Source organism: Caenorhabditis elegans, chromosome IV (genome assembly GCF_000002985.6).
Source record: "Caenorhabditis elegans chromosome IV".
Lineage (NCBI taxonomy): Eukaryota > Metazoa > Nematoda > Chromadorea > Rhabditida > Rhabditidae > Caenorhabditis > Caenorhabditis elegans.
Genome location: NC_003282.8, coordinates 10285670 through 10308523, shown reverse-complemented (window position 1 = coordinate 10308523; position 22854 = coordinate 10285670). Strand labels below are relative to the sequence as shown.

The following is a 22854-nucleotide window of genomic DNA, read 5'->3' as shown; positions in this document are numbered from 1 at the left end:
ATTAACTTGGGCTGTCAACCTGGCCCATATTGACCAAATTTTATGACAACTAATTGAAACATTATCAGTAAATCAAAATGAAAATTTCGGTCAAGTTTTTTATCAATACATGCAGTGGGAGCCGAGAACTGGCCACTAACGCAAAGTGAAGCGTTTCAGGCCACTCTTGGGATCCCAGAAGTTTTCACGTAATATATTTCTGTTGAAAATTGAAAAATGAGACCTTATGATTATTTTTCTTAATATATAATACTATATCCTTTTCAGAAATCTCATAAAACTAGGTATTTTATTGAAAAATAGCGAAAATTCGAGGGAGCGCTATAGAAGTTGCACGGTCGTTTTTCAGACTTTTTGACCTAATTACCGTAGTCTATGATATTTTTTCATGAAAATTTCAGACAGGGGGTTTTTTGACATTTGAAATCGAATGGCTATAATGGTTTTCTCAAAAAAGTTTGGGAAAGTGACGAAACACGAAAAAAATAGGGGGCGCTATAGAAGTTGCACGCACTGTATGTATGTTTAATCTCTACGTGACATCTTTATTTTTCTGCAAATTATTTATTTCTAAAGGTCGAAGTTTAGTTCAAATCATTACTCGTCGAACCAAGTTTGACAAAATATTCCTCGTTTGTCATTAATGCTCAATCAAGGTCTCGGGATTTTGGCTCGCAGAGCAAGTTCTCAAACTCGCTATGGTAACCTTCTCATTCTGAATAATGTGAGTTACACTACTGAGATTTCAGTGCAAAACAATTTTTAAGACCTCACTCGCGGTTCAAGATCGTAGCTTCTTTTTTGGCAAACGTCGTGAACCAAAATGTGACTTGAAAAATCAATCCATTGTTCAAGCTGATGGAAGTAGAAAATCAGCATGGCTTGGAGATGAACCACTTCGACATGAATGGTTCAGTGGAATATTGACTACTTATACCGGGGTATATTCACAATTTCATTTTATTCATTTTCATGGAACTCTTTTTCCAGATCCGTCGTGGACCAACTGTTGGCGGGAAAGAAATGTTGGGGAAGAGAGTGATGAAGAATGGGAAATTGGAATGGGAATGGATTACATATGATCAAGCATTTGAAATATCTGATAATGTATCTCAAGCTATCAGAAAGTTGGGAATTGATACTGGCGATGAAACAAACATTGGTATTTATTCGAAGAATAGACCAGAGGTAAAAAATTCGACAGTGATTGTCCAATCCATTGTCAACAGTCCGATTAGTATTGTAGGAAATATTATTTTCCAATTAGTCTTTCAATGTTTCCATTGAACTTGTCAATTTCAGTGGATACTATCGGATATGGCAATTCACAACTTCAGCAATGTTTCTGTTCCGCTTTACGATACCATAACAAATGATGATATGCATTACATAACCAATCTCTGTGAAATCTCTTTGATTTTTGCTGATAGTGAAGATAAAACTACTCGTGAGCTATCCAACAGTCACAGTAGATTCAAAATAGTTTTCAGAACTCGTCAGAGATAAAAGCTACTTGTCAAATTTGAAATACATTGTACAATTTGACAATGTGTCTGATGAGATGAAGAGAGTGGCGGAGAAGAATAACTTCCAGTTATGGAGTTTCAATGAGTTTGTTGAAATGGGAAAAAAACAAAAGCATCGTCCACATGTTCCACCAACACCTGAAACATTGGCAACAATTTCATTCACTTCTGGAACAACTGGACGTCCTAAAGGAGTTATGCTGACCCATTTAAACTTGTGCTCCACAACAATGGCATTTGAAGAATTCGAGCATGTCGAAGGAGAACAGGATTCGTATCTATCTTATCTTCCGTTGGCTCATATGTACGAAAGACACTGTACTCTAGAGCACACTTTAAAATCGGATCGTAAGATTATTTTCTCGTTCGCGAATGCAATCGTACATTTTTAGGAAAATTGGGTTTTCTCGAGGTGATCCAGATCTTTTAGTGGAAGACATTCAGGCACTGGGTCCACGTACATTTGCTACCGTTCCCCGCGTTTTAGACAAGATTTATAAGTCTGTAATGAAGCAAATACAAAATAAACCTGTGAAAAAGATGATTCTAAACTCTGCCATTGCATACAAATTGTATCATTACAAAATAACGTTAGTTAGCGGCAACATAGAGTAATTTTGAAAAATCTGAACTACAAATTTTCAGCGGAAAAGCTACTCGGGATACTTTGGTGGACAAGTATATTCTGCACAAGATTCAAATGATGCTCGGTCCTAACATCAAGCAATTTCTGATAGCGGCTGCAAAAACAGATAAATCATTGTTGAAATTTGCTCGTGGAGCTTTTGGGATTGAAGTTCTTGAGTTATATGGACAAACTGAAACCGCTTTCAACTATTCTAACTTTCACTAACTTTCAACTATGAAAACGTTTATTGTTTTAAGCTCGACAAGGTTGTAGTTGCTGACTTTTTGATACCTCAATTCTAGAATTAGATACATCCGTTTCAAAACAGGGTGTTTTATTGTTCAGAGCTCCAAGGGATGTCGGGTTTGGCTTACCGAAAGCACCGAATTTGGCAAGAAAATGTAAGGAAGTAGCCAAGTAAACATAGTCCTACATTATCTAACCAGCCGCCTCCGGCGCGGCCAACGACTGGTGAAATTTGAAATGTTTGATACATATCCCTGAATTGGAATGCTGTATGAATTTTTTGGTTCACAACTAATCAGATATTGAAAAAAACGTGCGAATGTCGTTGTTTTCCTAGTTTGTTCTGAAAACAATATTAAGTAAAAAATTTTGGTACAGTAGAACTACCATGTTCAAAAAACGAATTCATTTTAGGATATCGCACGGTATTTTTAAATGAAAACTCTAAGAAACATCATATGTTGAAACTACATAAATGTAAAAATATACCATAACAGTAGTAAATTAGAAAATGTCAGCAAGTTAGTAAATCTGAGTTCGAAGTAAATGAACTATTTCTTAGTAAATGACTGAGAGTAAAAAATGAGTAAATTAGACCTTGAAGTAAATGAGCTCTTTTTCAGTAAACGAGAGAAAGTGAAATCGCTAGTAAATCAGACGTCGAAGTAAATGAGCCACTTACGTAAACGAGTGATTTAGTAAATTAGACTATTAGTTAATGAGGGTTTGCCGCATGCGTGGCGAAAAGGGAGGCACTTTCGCCATCTCGTGCGTAACGCATGCTTCACACATGCGTCCGAGGCTAGCTTTTCGCTACGCGTCTAATACGCGCCTCATACGCGCCTCAAAGCGTCACGCATGAAACGCGAATCACCTGTGGTTAGCACTCAGGACTTTGAATCCTGCGACCCGAGTTCAAATCTTGGTGGAACCTATCATTTTGGTTTTTTAGATAAATCTTGAACTGTCTAGATTTTAGTTCTAAATTGTTAAACCGGTATAAAATTATGATTTTCAGCATCTTGCATCTTATGCCAAAGTCAAGCATAACATCGAAGGGAAAACCTATGACGAGCTGTGCAAAATTCCAATACTCGCTGAAGATGTGCTGCGCCATTTAGTCGATCTTACCAAAGAGCAAAAACGTCCAAGATATGAAGGGGTAACTTTATAATTTATTAACATAATTTGGTTGGAATTTTGAGGTCTATGCTGTTCATTTGAATGAAATCGATGAGATGTTTGGGAAGATTGAGGCAAGAGAACTTGCACAATGATATAAATTAATAATTATTCTGGAATACTTTTAACATATTGTTATATTTTCAAGAGGGCCATAATTGAAAGGGCATTAGATCAATCCATAATTTTTAAAACTGTTTTATGCACAGTGCGATTATATTTGAAATTGATGTTTCTTGGCCCAATGCCAAGCCGGACTTTTGTTCCCTTACAAACACTTGGTCATCTGGTGGTTTCCGTGTTGTCATTTCGTTTCGCTCAAATTAGTTTCGGTTCGTCTCCTTTGCGGCTGCTCCGCGCGGAAGAAAACAAACACTGTATATGCTCAAGCTGCTGATAGGATAAAGAGGTTAAAGGAGGTACAGGAGAAAGGAAGAGCACAAAAATGTGCTTATGGGAAGATTACACATACACGTGTAAACAGACGGATTTGGGGAGAAAGATGGGCGAGTAAGCAGAAGATGGAGTGATTAGTGAATAACTTGGTCATCTTGCTCCTGATAATTTTGTTTCATTTTTTAAGTTTTTTTAAACAATCATTTGAAATTTGTATGTGAAGTGAATGTAAATTTTTTTATAAATATGTTGATTATTCAGAAATTTACTTTACTTCACGATTTCTCTCCATTTTCATATTTTTAACATCTAACCATCCAAGAACATTTTCTTTCAATTCTTAAAATTTTTTAAAAATTTGATATTTAAAGGGAAAATTCAACTGTCAATTTTGTTTTTGTACATATCTGAAAAAGATTTCACAAAATTTTAAGTAATAGGGGGCGGGGGAGGGGTGAATTTAAGAAAAAAAACCAATTAAATTCGTAATGGCATCAATTCTAGAAACTTCAGAAGTTCGAAATAATTAAAAATCATTTTTTTCGGATATGTTACACATTTTTTTAAACGTTGTCCATTTTCAGCTTTTCAGAATGACAATAGTTTTTCAAAAACAGATTAGATTCAAGTTCTGAAATTTATAACGCATTGTGCCCGGTCTCGTTGATTTTTTTCTGGTTTTGCTCACAACTTCTATGACTCCAAGAAATTGTCTTTCTTCTACAATTTATATAAAACATCCCTACATTCCAATGCCTATTCAAAGTTTATTGAAACTGTACAAAAGAGCGTCAGCATGCTCCACCTCTTTCTCTATTCATTCATTAAATTCTTCCCTCTGCTTCTCTTATTTTACCGCTTATTCATTCTTGCTCGAAGAGAGGAGCTGCAGTGAAAAGGTCAGACGACGAAGCCGAGGTCCAAAGTGCAAATAAAGAGAAGGAGTCAGTTTGCCTACTACTACTACTGGAACATATACCTGGTGCTGTCCAATACCAGAGCCACCCATCTGACCACTGTTTGACCTGAACCAACTGCTGCGTCTCGTTGAATTATGTACTATATGAGGTCAAGAGAGTGAACGGAGGTTCGCTTCGTTGTTTGCTTGCAAAAGGGTTCGGGGAGAGCTCTCCGGTTGAGTTGGGCTCTCGCCATCTATTTTGACTCAAGTTGTTGCCCTGTTGCACTGTCTATTACGATTTTCAACCTATTGTTTGTCCCCTTATATACTATGTTGAACTATTTCTATGTTTCATGTTGTTTCTAGAAAACTACATGGGTTACTGTAGAATTTCAGATAATCAGAACATTTTAATGTCTTCTTTTTTGAAGTTCAATTCTCTACAAAATTATTCGCACATCTCTTGTTTCAGTTGTATTTTGTGATACCTTCTTTTGAATTTAAATATAAAAAATGTTCCATGTTACTTTATGAATCACCGAACAGGTTCTGATATTTCTGCCGAACCTTCTTTGCTCGTTTCTTTGCCCGAAAATAACACCTCTGTCGCACCTTTTGTCCAATATTTGGAATGAAACACAACCGTTAAGTGTTCCAATGATTTTTCATGCACTTTTTTCATATTGCGTAGAAGTCGTAAAATTCTGAACTTTTTCTTTCAGTACTTTTTTCACATTTACTGCAAATTTATACACTGTTTTAAAGAATTTATAAGTTCAATTGTAAAGTTGATTTTTCATTAAATTTTCTTTCTGGTGTTGGTATGGGAGATATTCTCAATTTTATCTTTTTTACAAATTATGCAGACTAAAATAGGATGCAGAAAAGAAAATAAGAGATTTTAAAAGTATTAAAAATAATGAAATTGTAGATTAGGACTTGTTAAATAATTTTTACTAAAGCATCCATCGAAACAGTCCTCTCCTGAATTTGGCAAAACTCCAATTGACTACCGTATTTTTCCTATTAGACTTGCGCCCATAATTCTTCCACGGCTTATATCTCTTCTACCTTAATAATAACTAGAAAATGTTTTGAAGCTGAAACGTAAAGAAATATTTTACATATATTTTGTCAGTTGACAATTTTTTGATAAAATTAAAGACAACTGAGGTATAAGCTGTCGACATAGAGCAAAACGTCAAATTGGGAAAATATAGTAAATTCTCTCAAAAATTAACAAAAAATCTGTCTTTAACTTTCATAACAATCGGATCTTTTTCTTATGAACTCTTTTCTCTTCGGATTTCTCAATTTAATAAATGTTCTCAAGATTAATTATTTGCAGTTAATGCGAAGGGGATGTCGGCATCATCTCGCGGCGGTGGTGCTGCTTATCGCCACTTTTCCGCCGCTTGCCTACAATCAAAATATTGGAGGAATCAATCAGAATATTGGTGGAACACCTCAAAATCCCACAATTAACCAAGTATCACCAGGACAAATCTTCTCAGGAACAGGCAACAATCCATTTTATGGAGGTAAGTGACAGACAGATGTCAATTGGAATATGACACCATTGTTTATTTGTTTCAGTGAATCTCGTTCCGTTCGGACCTGAAGCTGGTGATTTGATGGTCAATCCATCTATGCTTACATCTGGAATGACGATTGATTTGTACATGTTTTTCCCATATTATGGAGGACTTTACAATTACACAACTGTAAGTTTTGTTTCAGAAAGAACCAAAGAAAATTATATTGTTTTCCACAGATATCCGTAAATGGATACCTTGGTTTTGCAACAGTCCTCGATCAGGGACCAACAATTAATGTGGGTCCTGAAACAACGGATTGGCCACGTCAAGAAGATCCAGCAATGATTGCACCATACCTATGTAAACAACAAGTTCCACAACAAGGAAACCCGGCTCGAAGAGCAGGAGTCTACTATCGTTTATTGTTGCGTCAGTCTTTGTTTGGTAGAGAGTCAAACTCGAATCTTAACCTTGGAGGGACTCTTCAACAGAACGCATTCTTTGGTCAACAAGCCAGTCAAGCTTGTCCTGGAACTGCAGACAGTTATGTTCGATGTGACTCAAACAGTGATTACTTCCTCGATCAAATGATGATTTGGGTTCAAGAAGGAGTTGCTGGAGGAGCCATGTTCCGTGCAGACGCTGCTGTCGTTGTCACATGGTACAATACAGCTTCTGCTATTTCTGGAAGATCTGATATCGATGCAGGACAGACTGGAACATATCAAGTTATTTGGCTCACTGACTCCACGGCTCGCCTTTCATATGTTATTATTAACTATGATCGTCTAGGATTTGATGCTCAAGACTTCCGCGGAAACTCAAGATCCGGAAGATGTCGTGCTGTATTCAATGGAGGAAATCACACAGGAACTGTCGAAGTTGATCCAACTCAACCATACAAGAACACACCGAAAGTTTTGGCACAAAGATCGGGAGTTCCACATATGGTCAGAGGAAGATATATGTTCAGAGTTGATGATGTTGTTAGACCTGCTGGATGCTCAAATAAAACGGGAGGAACATGTAAGTTTTTTTTTCTTGCAAAAGCAATTCAAAAGGCGGTAGATTACATGTGGATTTTATTCTTAAATTATACAAAAATTTCAACCATGTATAGAAATCAAGAAATTCGCAGATCGTATTATCACTTTTTGAGTAGGGTCTTGTTCGATTTAAATCATTATTGTTTTTACAATTAAAATGGTAGAATCTTGTATTTTTACTCAACTTGTCTTCTTTTAGACCCAATCATGATCTATCCAAATATTGTGAACATGTTGGGAGATATGACCGTTGATGTTAATGCTTGCTGCTTGGATCGCACACAGACCTACATTATGATGATTGAAGAAAGAGAGGTTGCCACGTGCCAAGTCATTAATCCAGCAATTGCTCGATGCAGTCTGCCACGAATTTATGATTGGGGAACTAAGACTGTTTACTTCCAACCGGAATCTCGAGGAGCTAACGATGAAAAGGCATTTGTGGGATATATCTATTTTGTGCCTCCTACACTAGATCCAATGAGGTTGGATATTGGTAATATCTATGAGTGGTATAAGAATCCAATGACAAATTATGTAAGTGGAAAATACTTTTTTCGAAGACTGAAACAATTTTTGCGTTTCAGCTAATGCCAATCACCTGGTATCCTCGAAACTTCACAAATCCAGACATTTTAACTAATGGTAACAATATGGGTGTTCGAATCTCAGATGATTCCATGTACGGTGTTCAACTGGGTCTGTACATTGTCGGATACAGAGAGTTTAAGGATGATGAGATCAAGAAGTTCCGACCGGAATACCGTACTCTTGCTCGTATCACCACATATAGTAATCAGAATAACGCGAACTATCGTTGGATGCCACAAGAGGAAGTTATCAATACAAATCAGGTTCAACAATGGTACTTGACTGACTGGGAACGAATGCATACTCTATACACTTATCGTGTTGGTTTCTTCAAACTGGCACCAATTAATCCGAATGATGCAAACGGAACTCAACTTCTGCCAGGTCTCGTATCTGCTCCGATTTCTCTTCATTGGCTTTGGACACCGGAAAACCAACAGTTTGCAACATTAACTCTCAATCAACAAGATCGTGATCAGAGAATTGAATTCGTAAAAGAAAAATCCAGAGAAATGTGTCACGATTGGTATGATGAAGATGGAGCTCTTTGGAATTTCATTAGAGATACAGAAACCAACACTTCATGCCCATGTATTGAAACTCAAGCTTTGTTGGATTTGGGAAGATTTATGCCTCATCCAAGATGCTCGCAGGTTTGTGACACTTTCTCACTATTACAATAAAGGGGTAGTAAAGTATATTAGCAAAATTTATATAATGCTTTAAAATATATATATATAACTATTTCAAACAATTAAATCACATCAATTTTTTGAAACATTTTGTTCATGGCCATAAAAAAACTGGCCAAACATATGTTGCTAAAATATATATGAAAAGCTGTTGTCTCAACTTATAAAAATGTGTTGTTTCAAGTAATATTGATTACATTAAAATTATCAATTCCAACTTAACACATAATTGTTCTAGATGTTCCGTGATATCACTTGCACAACCGTTATCGGTTCCAAAAACTGTTATATGTCATCTTCAAATATTTATTCAAGTTATGCTGGAAATGGAAATACTTTCAATAATATGGATACAAAGTGAGTAGCCTTTTTTTGATATTTGATATCGAAATTTTTTATTTTTCAGCCGATTTATGACTCATTATGGTCAAGTCTGTTGTTACGACGAATCAGGATATCTTATGCAAACCCCTTATCAACCAGTTATCAAAACTCAAAGGGAATATTTCTACAATCCTGGTTATCCTTTACGAGCTTATGAATTTGGTACAGCGCCTTATATGGGGCAGTTTGAGGTTCGTTTTTGAAAATAGAGTGTAGTTAAAATATTAATTTTTGGTTGATTGTAATTTTTTATTAGATTATCAATAGCCTAGACTAATTACAGTATGATGAAGTAAAGCATTATGCTCCTGTAAGTTTAAATTGAACACAAAATCACACCATATAATTTTATATTTCTCTTTTAAAATCACTAGCAAAAATCAGTTATTAGAACCACTGAAATCATAGGTTTTTGCATGGATTTGTACAAATTCAAAACATTCCGAAATTTGTAAAAGGCAATATATTCTAATTACAGGTTCCTGGTTTATCGGTATTCCACAATGACTACATGCCCTACTTCTTGTGTTGTAAGTTCGCCGATTTCCGATGTCAAATGTTCTACTGGAGGAGACCTTCGTCAGCTTGTCAACAGTATCAACCTCCGGCTATAGGTGGGTTTTAGGAATTTAGTGTGTGACCTAGATAGAAACCAGAAAATCAAATACTTTAAAAACCAACTGAAGAGTGAATTATTTCAGGACACGCACAAGGTGCTGGAGTATTCCAAACTATAGACAATGACAAATTCATTTTCAATCAACCAGGAGTATTCAATTTCTTGTATATTCCTCAATCGGTTCGTACACCTGAAGTTAGAATTCAAACTCGACTGGAAAGATATCCAAACCGAAAAGTTGACTTTGGACTTTTGGGAAGATACATTTCTCAGTATGAACTTGTTCAACCAACAAATGCAACAGTCATCACTGGAATTGCTTTGGAAGCAACTGGAACTGAACGTGTCATTGTAATGACTCGTAAGGATACTCGACGATTTCGTTACCGTACCAACATCATTGTCGGAAATATTCTCCGTTACTTTGACACAATTCGTTTACAACGTTTCCGTGGTGTTCTCATTTACGTTAACAATGTCGAGCGTGGTCAGCCAGAGATTTATGTTGTACTTGAAGAAGCTCAAATTGGAGTGAAAGTCACTGAAAGTTATGCACTGGATATCGACCGTCTGCCAAATTATCAAGAAAGTATGGGAATGCTGGACATTCAGATTTCCGTGTCTCCACAATATGGAGTCAGACCAGATGGAGATAAAACTCAAGAGACTCAATATAGACAGATGTACAACTTGCCACGTGTCAGTGGTTTGATTAGACCATATCCAGATCAGACAAGTGGATCTTTGAATGAAGGACTTACATTGAATGATGTCAATTCTGATTCTTATAGACAACAGATTATTAACAATTGTGAGTAACTTTTTTTGATTTTTTAATTAATGTTCCAGTTTGAAATTTATTTATAGAAAAACTTGATATTAAGAGAAAACGGGTTTCTGGAAGATTTTAATAACTTTTCCAAGAACTGTAAACGAAATTCCTTTTATAAAAAAATGTTTTCTGTTAAAGACTACTTTCGACAAAAATTTAATCTTTGTCAATCATCAAAGGTTTATTGAAGTTTCTAGTTATATAAACCACTTTTTTCTATTCCTATTTTTAAATTTCATTGTTCTTTATTTCAGATCTCGTTTTGGGAACTGGAGAACCAGGAACTCAACAGAATCAAGCTGGAACATTGAATCAAAATATGCCACAAGATAACATGTTCACTACATCAAGAGATGAAGATAAGCAGTTTGATGTGTTCCCAGAAGCTAGCATGAGATCAGAGCCCGTTTATAAAACTGCTCCAATTTTCGATACGTAAGTATTTCCATTTAATTTTTCAAATAGCTAAAGTAACACTTTCAGCGGTTCCTATCGTTTTGTTCCACAAACCGGAGCTATGATTCTTCAACTTTTGAATACATGCAGAGATTTGCAAAATAATCCGAACAGTAAGAATAAAAATATAATTTGTTTCATCGAGACTTTAACTTTAATTTTCAGCTGATCTTCAACCATATCAAAGTATTGCAACTCTCAGTTATGGACTTCAATGCCCAGACGATCCAGGACAAGTTCTCACCGAATGTGGAGATAGTGTGGCATGTCTTTATGATTATGCACTTCTTAATTCAAAGGTTTTGGGACAAGAAGAGCAAGATGCATGGAATATGTTCACTACTGACAGAGCACTTGCTATTCGACAGTGTTAGTAGAAAATTGCAAAGATTTCAAAATAATAATAAATTTCAGACAACAGCTGCGGAGCCATTAACATTGAATATCCAGAGTATATGATGAAGACACCAGCCTTATCATCTGGTTATTTACAAGGAGATGTTGCAAGATTTGAGTGTTATCAATCTCATTGGGTTAAAGGAGATCATGAATATAAATGTGAGTTTAGATTTTTTTACTTTTAAAATTAGAAAAAAAACCTTTCAACAGATACCTCATGTTCCCTACCAGAGTTGCATTCTTCATTAGTCTGAAAAAAATTTCCGCAGATTTCTTTAAATTTCATAACTTTTTATAATTAATTTTTCAATCGCCCTGTCTCAGACAGTTTCCCATGAATTTATTTTTAAAAATTCGGTTTCAACTTGAAATTCTAGAAAAAATATTCTACCTGATCACTCTTCAACCTGAAACGCAATGAACTGTCAAAATAGAACAGTGGAGTCACAAAACTGATAGGAATCAAAATGTTCGCTAGACTGTACCTAAAAAAAATTAGCTTTAAATAATTGTTAATATGAATATGCTCATTATATGTACTTCAAATTTCAATTTTAGGCGGAATCGTTGTCGATTACAACCGTCCAAATGAGTATCGCTTTGAATGGAACAAAGGAAATCAACCGTGGTGTAGATCGAGAATCAAGGAAAATTACTTCAAATGGTTGGCTGTTATTGCCGGAATCGTTGGAATCATCATTGTTATACTCTTGATCTTCCTTGTCTTCTGGTGTATCAAACGAAAGAAGCTCCAGGAAAGCAGAAACTACAGTGGAACAGCAGCATACAGTAACAACGCATTCCAAAATCAGACATACGAGACAAAACCGTCACGTGCATTATCTGTGGGAGATTTGTCAACAGCTCCGAGAACTGTGGCCATGCCACCGCCACGTGGCACAACTGCAACACCAATGACGCTAGAACCACGTGGATTCTCGCCTGTTCCATCAGATGTTCGAGGTTCACAAGGAATGCTTGGATTGAATACAAGTGTTTAGATTTAGTTGCTAATTTTTAAAAAATTATTAGGGTGGAGGATAGCTAAATTTTGATTTTCTTGCAATCCGCTGTATTATTACAGTAGTTAGTGAAAACTAAATAATAAAATCTGAAAATACTTAGCCTTCACCCTGATAACTTTGTGATTTGAAAGCGAACTTCTTTAGAGGCCACAGTCAGCTTTCAAAATTCCAATATTATACATATTTATTTCTTCTCATCCCGTTTGCTCATTTTCTCCCCTGATTTCTGTTCATAATCGGCTAGTCCGCAATTCGACTAGGGAATGAACATGCATGTAATATTATGAGAATAGATACAATTGATATGCATGTCCATTTCCACGTCTCGTTCTAAAATTTACTTAATTTTGTTGCTTTATCAATTAAATTTCAAATTCCAAAAAAGTTTGGCATGGCCTAGTGCTCTTCCAGGTGACGCTTAAAATTAGGCCATGACCCGTTTGCAGTCCTGAATAGGTGCTCTTCAGAAGGACATATTGTCTTTCGTTTTAGTAAGTGTTATACACATATTGATACTCTTTCTACCTCATCATTTTACATTGTGATACTAATTTCATTGTTTTTATTTTGATTTTTTCATGTTTTTTAATTCAACACCATGTGTCTTTTCTTTAATCTACTGAAATTTGAAAATAAAACTTGTCATCTTCTGATCAGTTGGAAGTTGTTTAGACATTCAAGTTTCAGGGTATTCAACGAAAAGTGCCACGTGATAATGCGATTTGTGTACTGCAGTGAGATTCAGTCTGGAATTTTCTTTTAGAATACACGATAATTATCAAGTTTCTCATGACACTTGTTTGTAAAGATGATGTCACTGTGAAAGTCTGCGTCTCTTTTCTCTTATTTGAAAGAAAACAAGATCAACCTATAAAGGTTAGACAGAAATGAGGAATTGATAGATGAGAACATCTTACTACAATTACTATTTGGAAAATGGCATCTTTAAAGTTTAACATTATTCTGTTCTTCCTGGTTCTTTGTGCATTCCTACAAGTTTCTGATGCTCAATGTAAGTGTACACATAATTTAAATCCTGTAGTACTATAAGCAATAATTTCAGTTTTCCATCCAATATGGGGATTCCATTGTGGATTCCACTGCCGTCGGTTCCATAGAAGAATGTTCTGGCGCAATATGCTTTGGGGATAGATCTAATATCCAAAATTTAAATTATTTTGATATGTATAAGTTATGTACAATTGTATAAAAAAGATTGCATCAATCTAATCTGAATAAAGTTATTATGTTTAACACTGATTAATGCCTTGGTGTTGCAATGGGTACTGTAGAAAGTTTTGCGGTAACTTCTTGAGCAAGTTTGACATAAGGAATATAAACTACTGAAATTTTTATAGATTTTATGAGAAAAATATATTATTATGGGTAGTAATTATGGTTGTTGAGAACGTGTTTTTATCTTTTTCGGTGAAAGAGTTAACCGAAAATAAAGTGGGATATTTGTTGAGTTCAAGGTGCATTACAAAAACAGCTCCCGCTTTACAGTCTGAAAACAAAAAAAAATCAATTACAACATTGATCTACTTGATTTGTTTTACAGCTTTTCATTTGACCACTTTTTATATCTCGCATGTCCGCATTTATTTGAACTAAAAAATGGAACTCAGCAATTGATTATAAATTGGTATATTTGTACGAAAATGCACCTTGGACAATAATTGAAAGACAATAGGAGTTCAACTTTACCACACGGTCATTTTTTTTTTTGCTAACTTAAAAAAATCTAATAGTGCAACTATAAGAATGTTCAAGTTCAAGAAAGATAACATTAAATTTTTAAATTAAATTTTAATTCTCGTGAAAGCCTATTCAAGTTTCAAAAACCAATTATCTATTTCAAATCTCAAGTGAACTTTACGTGAATCCTATTTTCAAAATGTCAATGTGTTGGAGTTTGGAACAGAAAGAATCAGTACTAGAAAATTTTCTCGACTTCAACAACTAACTTTACTAACAATGCCAATCACCAACGAACGCAAAGAGACCATTCGAGTCGCCAAGAAATTGAACAAGGTAAGTTTTAATGAGAATACAGTTCGTGTTCAGAGGTCTAATGTAACCTTTTCAGTTCATTGCTCTCCCCAGCATGCTCAATTGGAAGGTCCACGAGTCTGATGTTTTGAGACGTGGACGTGTTCTCTGTATGATCCGTTCAAAGAACTTCTTCTTCCCAGATGATATCTCATCTTTAAAGATGAGAATGGCTACAGTGACGAAACATGGATACTTGGTGCTCTACGAGTCTGTTGATGAAGGTCTCGTTATCGACCTTCGTTCTGCGACTCATATTCTCACAGAATGCGACAAGTACAAGTCAGAAAGAATCAAATATGTACGGCAATTGTGTGTCGAATTTAGATAATGAACGCTTATTTTCAGTCCCGTAGCCACGTCAAAGTCCGTCTTCCACGTGGAAATGTTCATATGTTCCTTCGCGACGACGACATCTCAAAATGGACGGCCGCTCTTCTCGAGGCTCACGTCTCTTTCCGTCCAACAGCTGCCGCTCGAGTTGTTGCAAAGCCACGTCAACAACCATCGAAGAACGTTGAGACGATGACTGCAATTGAACCAGTCGAAGTGATGGATTCTCCAACATCACCAGTGACTTCTTCAAATAGTGGACTTATCACTGTTCTGGAAAGAGGAGTTTCTTCTGAAGACACATTGATGTAGGTTTTTTTCAATTTCAAGAATTTTCTATATTGTGTATATTTAGTCCTTCTGTTCGTCGTGGTGTCATTCCAGTCAACACTCTTCGTTACCAAATAGAAAAGCATCTCGAGATGTGTACTCCAGCTTCTGAACAATTGTCAAAGAGTTCGGATCCCAACATCTCCTCGATGTACGTTTTCCATCAAGGAATTCAAGTAAAGCAGGAACCAATCGATGATGACCAAGAGGAAGAGCAACAAGTACAAAAGCAGCTTGTATTCAAAATCGAGGGCTCCGAAGACGAAGAAGCTGTGAAGAAGGAGTGGTGGCTTCGCTCTTTGCGTTGCTAGACTATACTAATAAAGATTTTTGTATAACAGAATAGTTTATTGAGAATAGCATTGTGAAATTGTAAAAATAGACCTCGACAGAAAAGTACAAAAATAAAAGTTTGCTACCCTTTCTCGCTGCTTTCAGCAATATCCGTGATGAGTTTCAAAAATTAGATAAATGTTGAATGGAAAAATAGTTGTTTAAATCTCAAAAAAATGTCTAATGTACAATTGGGAAGTGTGAAATGGAACCAGCCATATTACACTAAATTGAGAAGAAATGAGGATGTATAAAAATTAAAACACGACTATCTAGAATATGATTATGTTTGCATTTTGGAACATTCACAAACAAGGGTTGAGTAAGAGAGTGACTATAATGGGCTGAGTTGCCCAAGGAAATTATTTATATCATTTGCAAAATCTTTCTTGAACGATTTTTGGCGTTTGAATGCTCGAACAAATGAATCAAACAACTGTGATCCACCATTTGGGAACCATTTGAAGGCCTCGTGGGCGCGTTGAATGAATTCCAGCAATTGATTGATATACTGAAATACATCGATTTTAACATCGGATTGTTGAAAATGAAACACTACCTCAACATCAGAAGTGACACGTGGACTATTCATCTTGTTCACGATTGCCTGTAAGTACTGCTCACAACATCTTTCATAGAGTTCACCAGTAATCGGCTGGAACCCATTCGCTATGAATAGAGTTGTAATCTGAAAAATATTAGTTATCAACAGGATATAATTTCTTATTGGAATACCTGTCCAGGTGTCGAGAATCTGATATTCGGATACCGAATATTTGAGGGCATTGGTGATGGAACAGCGACCATGTTTGGTGGAAAGAGTGGATACGGTACATTTCCTCCCGGGAGGTTTTGATTAAACATCCTATGAGGGAAATATCTATAAAAAAACAAAATTAAAACAAATGACTTAAATTGCTATTTACCTAGCACTATCTGTCGCAAACTGATGAAGAATATAGGGCGAAAGAACTGATCGTGACGCATTTGAATAGAAGCTGTGAAGATAAGGACCACCAAGTTTATGTGCGATGAAATTTAAAACTTTCAACTCATCCGAGTATGGAGCATTCTGTAAATTTTCATAAATCATATCGACCTTCTTCGGTTTCAACTTACAGGTCCAAATTTGAGATACATTTGTCTTTCTTCGCCTGGCGACGTTGCCATACAATCCATTGCTCGCATTCCATAGTAATAAGCATTCAGAAGAGCATTTCCAAGTTGAGCTGGGGGCATATACTGATGATTTGCAGTTGGAACGACAACAGGGATGTGCTCTTCCTGGTTCGTTTCTGCTGGATTACCTCCAAGTTGAGGTGCTGAATGACTTTGATGAAGTCGGGAAATATCATTTCTGTAGCCTGGAGGTAAATTTGCGATTGGCTCAACAATCTCGTACGCTTGAGGGTAAAGATGGTAGGCGGCTGGAGGCAGAGCAGGTACTTGCAGTCGCTGTGGCTGAGGTGCATTATTGGGTCTTTGGAGTTGGTGCTGCTGCTGATTTTGTTGTTGCTTTTGGATGTTCCGATTATTCGTCATAATTTGCTGAAATTGTGTTTTGTGTACTTTTGAAATTGTTTAAATAACCGTTCTTACATAAGGATTTGGTACTAATCGAGCTTGAGGAGGTGGTTGCTGTTGATATTGATGTTGTTGCTGTTGTCTTGACTCTTCTTCCGCATTCAACTCATTCCAATAAAACATTGCGGAAAATAAAGGTCTCGATCGTCCAATTTCTCGAAATTGGGGAGTATCCATTGCCAGTAAACCAGCAATCATCATGTCACGACTATCACTTCGGCATTTTGTCAACGCATTTATGACTTCTTCATCGGTAAGTGCATGTGCAAAGGGGAGCACAGACAATGCTAACTTAGCCGCTTCTCTTTTCATCGATGCATCAGATGCTGGAGCCGATCTCTCTGATATTTGTGCAATTTCATTTGGCGTGAAATGAGCCATCCAGATTTCTCTAATCAGTTCGATAGCATTTGGACCGATCTCTTGAACTTGTGATGTCACCCAACTTGATATATTATTGTAGGTTCGAGTATTCCAATTAGGTGAGATTCTGTTGCTCATTCCAAGAGCATAGCAGGCGATTGCAATGGCACAGAGATGAAGCCGCCTATTCGTGCCTCCAGTGACAGGATTACCCCAAATAACATTATTAAGAGAACCTCCCGCTTCGAAAAGAATCTTCTTTGAAAGTTCATTCATGTGATAAACGTGAGCATCCGAAACCGTGTTTCCTGTATCGAAAGAAAGTGAACGATTTGTTCGCCGTCTTGGCTTTCTAACAATTGAATTTGATTTTTTTGTTGCACTTGAGTCGGTGGTAGACATGCTTGGACCGGGTTGACTATCATCAATTGATTCTGTCGAATGGCTGTGCGTAGATCCCGAATTTCTGTTTGTGTAGCCAGAATTGTCACTCGAAGAAGAACTTCGGGCATCTTCGTTTGATGGTCTTGATCTGGTTCTAAAATCACTGTTTCATAAAAAAATAAAAATATTATGCGACTCACATTAACGCAGGAGGTCTAGGTATCATTTCTGAATCAATCATTCTTTGAAGCTCAGCTTCAATTTGAGCTTCATAGTCTGCAATCAAGCATCTATTTGGAGCAGATTCGGGAACAGGCTCCTGTGCTTGATCATCTCTGTACGGAAACACCGGTCTCTGTCCTGGTTGGAATCGTCTTTGATAAGTGGGGCATCTTTCAAGAAAATATGCTGCATTGGATAGATGATTTCTGAAATGATACAGTTTAATTTGAAAATGATTCTTCAAAACTCTTACTGGTACATCCGATGAAGCTTAGGATCTAAAATCCGGTCGATAACGAGAGCACATTTTTCCTGCGAATCTTTGTAGCGAACAAGGAGCATTGATGTCAATTCACTTTTTTCTCGGCGAATAGTCTCCCAATGTAGAATATATCTATCAGAAATGTACGGTCGACATCCGATTATATGGAGAGAAACATGTAGAGCCAAGTCTGAATCTGTAGAATTGAGAAGTCTTCGATTGTGTTGAAGAGCAGGTGAAGCAGTTGGAGGAACACTTTGAGCAGGGACAGGTCGGATAGATGTGCTCGGTGGTTCGGTCCAGTATAGTGCGAGGAATAAAAATTTAGTCATTGCAATTGGAGGAAGTTCTCCATTATTTCCAGAATCTGATTCGATAATTTCCGACGCACGTTCTCGAATTTTTCGTATCTGGGTATCACTCATCGGGACAGTTTGCCAGATTTGATCCAAAATGCCAACAAATTCCGTCTCCAAATATGTAAACATAATTTGATGATTTTTTGTGAAAAATGGATATTTGGTAATCGTCAAGCATCTCATTGAAATATCAAATACGATTTGCTGCAGATTCTGATTGTCCTTCAAAACTTTTGTAATGTATAATATCTTTTCCATTGTTGCTAAAAACTTGCACCCTCTCGCGATTTCTTCGTCTCTATCGGCTACAGTAACGTCATCAGATACGGTAGATGATGATGAAGATGAAGACTGCTTTGAAGTACTTGGCTCATTTTCAACACCGTGCACATTACGAAAATCGTTGCTTTGTTCAGTCAAACTGTCAATAAGGTATTCAATAACTTGGAGGGCATGCTGTATAGCATCGGCTCGATAACCATGAGTTCCATAGGCTTCAACTCGCAAAAATCTCGCATCCAAAGCATCAAGCGGTGTGAACGCAGCAGCCAACACTTCATTTACATCCATTTCAACTGAATCCACCTTCTTTTTTCGTGGTATTTCAACTCTTTGAGGTGTCTTCTGTACATCACTTTCTTGTCCACTCTCTGTACTATCATTATTTCCAGCATCTGCTTCATTGAGAACTCTCCAAATTCCATCAACACCCTGATACTCATTACGGCGCCACGATGGTCCGTCTTCTTCAACCTTCCTTTTGAGAAGCTTCTTCTTCTTTTTCTTTTTTTTCAACACTTTTTCTCTGTGAGGTGGAACCATCTTGTAACTGTTCGATAGATTTGGCTGAAAATTCTTAGAATATAATTTTTTTTCAAAAACAAAAACATACCGCATCAACATAGAATATCGCATCAGTGGGAACACCAAATCGAATATCTTTTTCATTTAGATAGTTACACATTTGAATTGCTGGATAGAACCCAGGGAAGCAATTCAGAGTGAACTTCATATTCTGAGATGACAGAGGGTATCTAATATCCATGTTTGTGATTGTCTGGAGTATTGCAGCTGTTTGGTGATTGCTTAGAACTGTAGCATCAGTTGTTTGAGTGACTTCCGCAGGAATCGGTGGAGCCAAAGTGATCATATTTTTCAAACGATTAACTGCAGTTCGATGGTAGTCTTGAAGGTAAGGTACTAGCTGTGATCGGTATAATTTTCCAGCTCTTGGATTGAGTGCCACCAACTTCCAGAGTATGACAATTTCATCGCAAAGCTGAGAACAATTCAGTTGGGCGAGCATTTGGGAATTTGGAACTTTGAAGCAAGAAGTCTGAGCCCAATGCCCTGACTGAACCAATTTAGTAATGTACCACCATAAAAGAACTTGATGGTTTGATAGACACTCATCAGTCACAGTTCTCAACAGTGCCACAGCGTTTTCATCGTTTCTTGCAAACATTTCTCGAATCATTTGTAATAAATTCCACATTCCTTCTGGATCACGACATCGAAGAGGTTTAATCATGGTTGTCCACTCAATATGAGTAGGATGATGAGTTGCGGTGAGATACTGTATATCACAATGAACAGAGGGAGCTGGCACACAATATTTGATCAGAAGTCTCCGAATTTTGCTTTCGATTTCTGGGAAATCGTAACGAGAGACTGGATCATGTCCACCATCCGTTGGGTCGGGAGCTCCATGGAGATTGTTTATATTTGAATGTGGATCCTTGATTTGATCAATTAATTTTTGGAACCCGGGAATACATTTGCGTGGAATCTCATTGATATGCCATTGAACAAGTCGTCGAAGATCAAAATCACTCATTGAATTGATTGCGTCGGCTATGGTTTCCCTGAAAAATGAAATTAGAATCTTTTGAGATTTGTACGTGCTTACTTGAATTTTATATTGCTCCTTTCGTAAATTCGATAGATGGACAATGCCACCACATGTTTGCACCAACTAGAACGATTCGAGCATTCACAGGTGCATTCGACAATCCGACATCTGTCTACTTTCACTGTTACATGGAAAGATGAATTATCATCATATTGAATTGGACGGGTATCTGGATGCGTTGAGTTACTGATGTTACCACTGAGTAGAAAACCAGTTTGTGAGACATCTCGAACATTTCCCCATTCATATATGGTTTTTCCAAGTTCATATTGCTCAGATGACCCGTTGGCAAGAGTACTGAAAAATAAGAATTTAAATATTTTGTCAAAAAGGAAGCAAATAACTAACCTATACATTCGAATTTCATCAGTAGATTGTGGGAAACAATGAACTATAAATGAAAGAAAAATCTTCTCAGGAATAGTGGAGATTGGTGGAGGCATTGCAAGTTTCTCTGCTCTCGAAGTACATATATGAGAGTACATTTCTTCAAGTTGCTGAAACGACCATTTTTCCGCACAAACTCTTGCAGAAATTTCCGATAATGTGAGCAGAGTTCCAATTGAATCATCTCCTCTTGACATCATTGGATGTTGACTCAATGGATTGTTTGGATCCCCGGGTACCACTGTTCTTGTTGATGCTGAGGAAAACCGTCCTGATGCACTGTAATGCTGGTAAACAACACAAGAAAGTCCAGGTTGGATTGCTTCACAATTTGATTGACAATCTGTCCATCCTCTCCAATTCTGACTATTTCCATCAAGTGATTCGTCTAGTGAAACTTGTGAGTCCTCCTCAAATCTCTCAGAATCCTAAAAGATATTTATTTTAATTATCATAATATTCAATATTAATCAAACCTCAAATGAGACATCATCGCGGCCGTTCCATACATTGTTGCCCACTGCATTTGGCAGCATACCACCAACGTTTGCAGGTGTGAAGTGGACTCACGAGTAGAACACGAAAGTCTGGAAAAAAATAAATGTTTATTTGAGGGATTCATAGAAATCTAAGAGATTTATTAGGAAACAACAAACACCCAAGAAGCTGTTTATTTTTAAAGATACACCTTCAGTTTTCAACTTACAAGGAAAGTATTTCAACGTATTAATGGACTTTGAAATGAAGCATATTTCATTTGAAAGAACATTTTCCAAAAAAAAGTCACTACGAAAAGTTTAGCTGCTTGCGGACACTTTGAATCAAAAAAAAGTAGATCTAAAGTTCCCTTCAGGCCATTTTCTCACAAAAATCAATGATTCATAAAATGACTCAGAAGAGTTTTTTTCAGGTCTTATCTTTTTTTTAATAAGCGTTATAAACATGGTAACATTTTAAGACGTTTTCAAAATAAAAATTTTGAAAAAAAAAATTTCAAACTTTCTGGTCAAAGTAATGTTAAAATTTTCAATTCGAAAATTTATTCGAAATTTTTTTGGAATTTTTTTTGAATCACTGGCACATAAATTAAGATGATTGAATTGACTATTTGCATAGTTGGGTATAAAATTACAATCAGTCAGTTCTGTCTCATAAATTGAAAAGTTTGAGGACAAAGAAAGAATCCTATTGAAAGAGGTGATATTGCCCAGTAAATACATAATTTGGTCAAAATATTTGTACATAACCATGTAAATGACCTATTAAAACATCTCCATTCCAGTAATTCAAAAAAAAATCCAAAAAAATTTAGAAACATAATACAGGAAATAGAAGGAGTTCAAAAAGATTTTCTGAACTTTTCAGAAAGTAGGCTAAAATACGGAATTGGATCATTAGAAGAAAAGACAAAAAGTTTGAAAGGAAACTAATTGGTGGAGAAATTAATATTAATCAAAAACATTTTTTCAAATTCACAACTTCTGATCGCACTAGTAACCGGCTCACTTATAGATGGAAAACCTCTAGATCTAAACTTCGATCCCAATTGTTCACTCATCATGTGTTGAGTTTAATTTTAAGCCCAAATGAAATCAATTACCCTAGTTAGTTACAATTCTCATGCAAAGATTTTATTAACAAATTTCACTTCTTTATGTAGTTTATCAGTAGATACACATGTGTTTCGCGGTTTTTTAAATATTTATGGAATGTAGTTGAGGCATCAGCAATATGATGAAGCAAATATTTTGCACTAAAAGTCGCAATTAGCAATATATTGCTAGAATGTTGGTGGTCCCGCAGCGAGATTAGCGATTTGCAAATTGCATCTAAAATACTGGTGGCCATAAGTATTTTATAACGGCGAATCAC

The 22854-nt window shown here is 36.4% G+C and overlaps 4 protein-coding genes, 2 non-coding genes and 1 pseudogene across 7 annotated transcripts; 4 read left to right on the top strand and 3 right to left on the bottom strand.

Annotated features, from left to right (window-relative positions):
- Positions 1-643: 643 nt before the first annotated feature.
- Positions 644-3679, top strand: acs-23 (annotated as a pseudogene). Its single transcript has 9 exons — positions 644-724; positions 768-941; positions 991-1188; positions 1303-1447; positions 1491-1874; positions 1919-2116; positions 2172-2396; positions 3419-3562; positions 3606-3679. Coding segments are annotated over exons 1-9 (1623 nt in total).
- Positions 3277-3346, bottom strand: R09E10.16. The gene has a single exon (NR_056524.1). It is a non-coding gene; the product is annotated as an Unclassified non-coding RNA R09E10.16 (non-coding RNA).
- Positions 3680-6220: 2541 nt separating the features above from the next.
- On the top strand, positions 6221-13093 carry R09E10.5 (uncharacterized protein). Its single transcript, NM_069489.4, has 14 exons — positions 6221-6420; positions 6476-6603; positions 6654-7443; positions 7663-8000; positions 8051-8707; positions 8985-9103; positions 9153-9321; positions 9609-9744; positions 9832-10560; positions 10836-11016; positions 11065-11150; positions 11203-11406; positions 11452-11595; positions 11995-13093. Exons 1-14 carry the CDS (start codon positions 6231-6233, stop codon positions 12435-12437), a joined length of 4314 nt encoding a protein of 1437 aa, NP_501890.2. The 5' UTR covers positions 6221-6230; the 3' UTR covers positions 12438-13093.
- Positions 9387-9530, bottom strand: R09E10.14. The gene has a single exon (NR_056523.1). It is a non-coding gene; the product is annotated as an Unclassified non-coding RNA R09E10.14 (non-coding RNA).
- A 286-nt stretch (positions 13094-13379) lies between the features above and the next one.
- On the top strand, positions 13380-13713 carry R09E10.13 (uncharacterized protein). The gene is made up of 2 exons (NM_001268550.3): positions 13380-13473; positions 13525-13713. The coding sequence occupies exons 1-2, from the start codon at positions 13398-13400 to the stop codon at positions 13611-13613; spliced, it is 165 nt and encodes a 54-aa protein (NP_001255479.1). The 5' UTR covers positions 13380-13397; the 3' UTR covers positions 13614-13713.
- Positions 13714-14393: 680 nt separating this feature from the next.
- Positions 14394-15596, top strand: R09E10.6 (DUF7778 domain-containing protein). The gene is made up of 4 exons (NM_069488.8): positions 14394-14495; positions 14551-14814; positions 14862-15154; positions 15202-15596. Exons 1-4 carry the CDS (start codon positions 14439-14441, stop codon positions 15485-15487), a joined length of 900 nt encoding a protein of 299 aa, NP_501889.1. The 5' UTR covers positions 14394-14438; the 3' UTR covers positions 15488-15596.
- Positions 15511-21569, bottom strand: ebax-1 (SWIM-type domain-containing protein). Its single transcript, NM_069487.7, has 12 exons — positions 21459-21569; positions 20944-21410; positions 20593-20892; positions 19576-20548; positions 18316-19529; positions 18041-18268; positions 17109-17994; positions 16629-17057; positions 16436-16581; positions 16245-16389; positions 16069-16197; positions 15511-16020 (listed from the first exon to the last, which is right to left on the bottom strand). The coding sequence occupies exons 1-12, from the start codon at positions 21516-21518 to the stop codon at positions 15844-15846; spliced, it is 5154 nt and encodes a 1717-aa protein (NP_501888.2). The 5' UTR covers positions 21519-21569; the 3' UTR covers positions 15511-15843.
- Positions 21570-22854: the final 1285 nt, after the last annotated feature.

What these genes read in the sequence shown, in the direction of transcription:
- R09E10.5 (NM_069489.4), top strand. Translation starts at nt 6,231, where the DNA reads ATGCGAAGGGGATGTCGGCATCATCTCGCGGCGGTGGTGCTGCTTATC. An exon ending in GACTTTACAATTACACAACT is followed by an intron (nt 6,604 to 6,653) that starts GTAAGTTTTGTT and finishes TGTTTTCCACAG; the next exon opens with ATATCCGTAAATGGATACCT. An exon ending in AGAATCCAATGACAAATTAT is followed by an intron (nt 8,001 to 8,050) that starts GTAAGTGGAAAA and finishes TTTGCGTTTCAG; the next exon opens with CTAATGCCAATCACCTGGTA.
- R09E10.13 (NM_001268550.3), top strand. Translation starts at nt 13,398, where the DNA reads ATGGCATCTTTAAAGTTTAACATTATTCTGTTCTTCCTGGTTCTTTGT. An exon ending in ACAAGTTTCTGATGCTCAAT is followed by an intron (nt 13,474 to 13,524) that starts GTAAGTGTACAC and finishes CAATAATTTCAG; the next exon opens with TTTTCCATCCAATATGGGGA.
- R09E10.6 (NM_069488.8), top strand. Translation starts at nt 14,439, where the DNA reads ATGCCAATCACCAACGAACGCAAAGAGACCATTCGAGTCGCCAAGAAA. An exon ending in TCGCCAAGAAATTGAACAAG is followed by an intron (nt 14,496 to 14,550) that starts GTAAGTTTTAAT and finishes TAACCTTTTCAG; the next exon opens with TTCATTGCTCTCCCCAGCAT. An exon ending in AGTCAGAAAGAATCAAATAT is followed by an intron (nt 14,815 to 14,861) that starts GTACGGCAATTG and finishes GCTTATTTTCAG; the next exon opens with TCCCGTAGCCACGTCAAAGT.
- ebax-1 (NM_069487.7), bottom strand. Translation starts at nt 21,518, where the DNA reads ATGCTGCCAAATGCAGTGGGCAACAATGTATGGAACGGCCGCGATGAT. An exon ending in AGGAGCAATATAAAATTCAA is followed by an intron (nt 20,549 to 20,592) that starts GTAAGCACGTAC and finishes TTCATTTTTCAG; the next exon opens with GGAAACCATAGCCGACGCAA. An exon ending in CCTAGACCTCCTGCGTTAAT is followed by an intron (nt 17,995 to 18,040) that starts GTGAGTCGCATA and finishes CAGTGATTTTAG; the next exon opens with AACCAGATCAAGACCATCAA.